This window comes from Pinus tabuliformis, chromosome 2_1 (genome assembly GCF_031772625.1).
Source record: "Pinus tabuliformis cultivar Carrire ecotype Pingquan chromosome 2_1, CPIR1, whole genome shotgun sequence".
NCBI classification, from domain to species: domain Eukaryota; kingdom Viridiplantae; phylum Streptophyta; class Pinopsida; order Pinales; family Pinaceae; genus Pinus; species Pinus tabuliformis.
In genome coordinates this window covers 410,302,797-410,304,637 of record NC_142299.1, presented here as the reverse complement: position 1 = coordinate 410,304,637, position 1,841 = coordinate 410,302,797, and the positions used below count along the sequence as shown (strand labels likewise).

At 45.7% G+C, this 1,841-nt stretch overlaps 1 protein-coding gene across 1 annotated transcript; it reads left to right on the top strand.

Moving 5' to 3' along the window:
* The first annotated feature begins 690 nt into the window (after positions 1–690).
* On the top strand, positions 691–1,287 carry LOC149200650 (uncharacterized). The gene has a single exon (XM_089401017.1). The coding sequence runs from the start codon at positions 691–693 to the stop codon at positions 1,285–1,287; it is 597 nt and encodes a 198-aa protein (XP_089257143.1).
* The last annotated feature ends 554 nt before the right edge of the window (positions 1,288–1,841 follow it).

Sequence of the window (1,841 nt, the reverse complement as noted above, 5' to 3'; positions counted from 1 at the left end):
CAACAGCTTCGAGATCCTAGCCAATACCATTGAAGATCCCCTGCTTTCCATCCCAAAGCTCCAACCTCTCCCTGCCTCTGCTCCCCCCCCTTCCCCAGGATCCTCTTCCCCTCCCAGTCAACCGGTAAAGAACCTTGGGCCTCCTAAAGATACCAGAAAGCTCTTGAGTGGAAAGACAAAGGATATGGAGGTGGACGCCCCCCCCATCCAATCTATGAATACAGCCACAGCCCTAGAAGATAAGGATCAACCACAAATGATGGATGAAGAGCCGGAAAGTATCGACCTAGGAGGACTCGATATCCTGGAGCTAGAAGCAGCATGCAAAAAGAAGGAGTTTGACAGGATACCGGAGCACCAACTCAACACGCTGGAAGTCATTTTAGCCAGGGCGTACCAGCAACATCAGTTAGGCATCCAACCAGGCAGCCACTGGGATGGGAGCCTCACTCCAAAAGACTCCAAGAAAAGAGCGCGAAGAACCGATCTTCAGTGAACAATTGTGGTAGGGAAAATCTTGGTTGACTCAGGAAGATATGCAAAGCTGACCAAGTACTACAAACCCACCATCAATAGTGAAATATGAAGCTCACATCATGGAATGTAAGGGGGCTCAATAGCCCAGGAAAACACAGAATGATTAAGAACATGATAAAGCAGGAAAGGCCACAAATTTGTTTCCTTCAGGAAATGAAATGTAACAGTGATACTCTGGGAAACATACTCTCCAGAGCATGGGTAGGTAGTAGATCAGTGGCAGTGGATGCCTCTGGGGCTTCTGGCGGGCTCGCTATAGCATGGAACCCGCAAGCGATAGCGCTCTCAGATATACACGCATCCCACCACATCATCCAGGCAAGCTTTCACATTCTAGGTACCAACATTCATGGGCATCTAACGAATGTCTACTTCCCTCAGGAAGCGGGCAGTAAAATGGCTTTATTGGACACGATAGAAGCATTGAGTCTACACAGAGTCCACCCCCTGTGGATTATTGGAGGAGACTTTAATATGATAACTAAATTAGAGGAAAAGCAAGGAGGTCGAACAAGATTGGAGCAGGAAAATGAGCACTTCAAGGAGTTCATTCAAAACAACGCCCTTATTGATACTCAGTTTTGCAATGGAACGCACACATGGAGCAATCGAAGGATTGGAAGGCATCAAATTGCCTCCAAGTTAGACCAATTCCTTCTAACTGACAACGTGGTCCATTTAGGAGGGGAAATAATAGCAGCAATTCTCCCGTATGCAGGCTCAGACCACTGGCCCATCGCCCTTCAATAGCAAAGACCGAGTAATGCTAATAAAATACCATTCCGCTTCGAGGCATTCTGGCTCACTCATCCCGCATTCAAAGACTTCATCAGAAACACCTGGAACATGTATCAGCCGCCTGAAGGTTCCAAAATGTATTAGTTTCAACAAAAACTAAAGTAGCTCAAAACTCATATCAAGATCTGGAATCAAGAAACCTTTGGAAACATTTTTTAGGCGCAACAGAATCTAAATAGGGAAATGGAACAGCTCCAACAGAGAATAATCATAGAAGGGCACAATGAAGAAACTCTGGAACAGGAGAAACGCATTCATCACCAATTAGAGGAGAGGAGAAAGCAGGAGGAAATACTATGGAAGTAAAAATCAAGGATAAGATGGCTGAAGGAAGGGGAGAGAAATACCAAGTTCTTCCACAGAACAACTGTTCAGTGAAGAATGCATAACTCTATCCCTTTCATTCAGAAGCAGGGGGGGAAAGAGTAGAAGAGCATGGTGCGATTGAGCAGGAATTCATAAGGCATTTTTGGTAGGTTCACCAAGAGCCCCAAAAAGACAGAAGG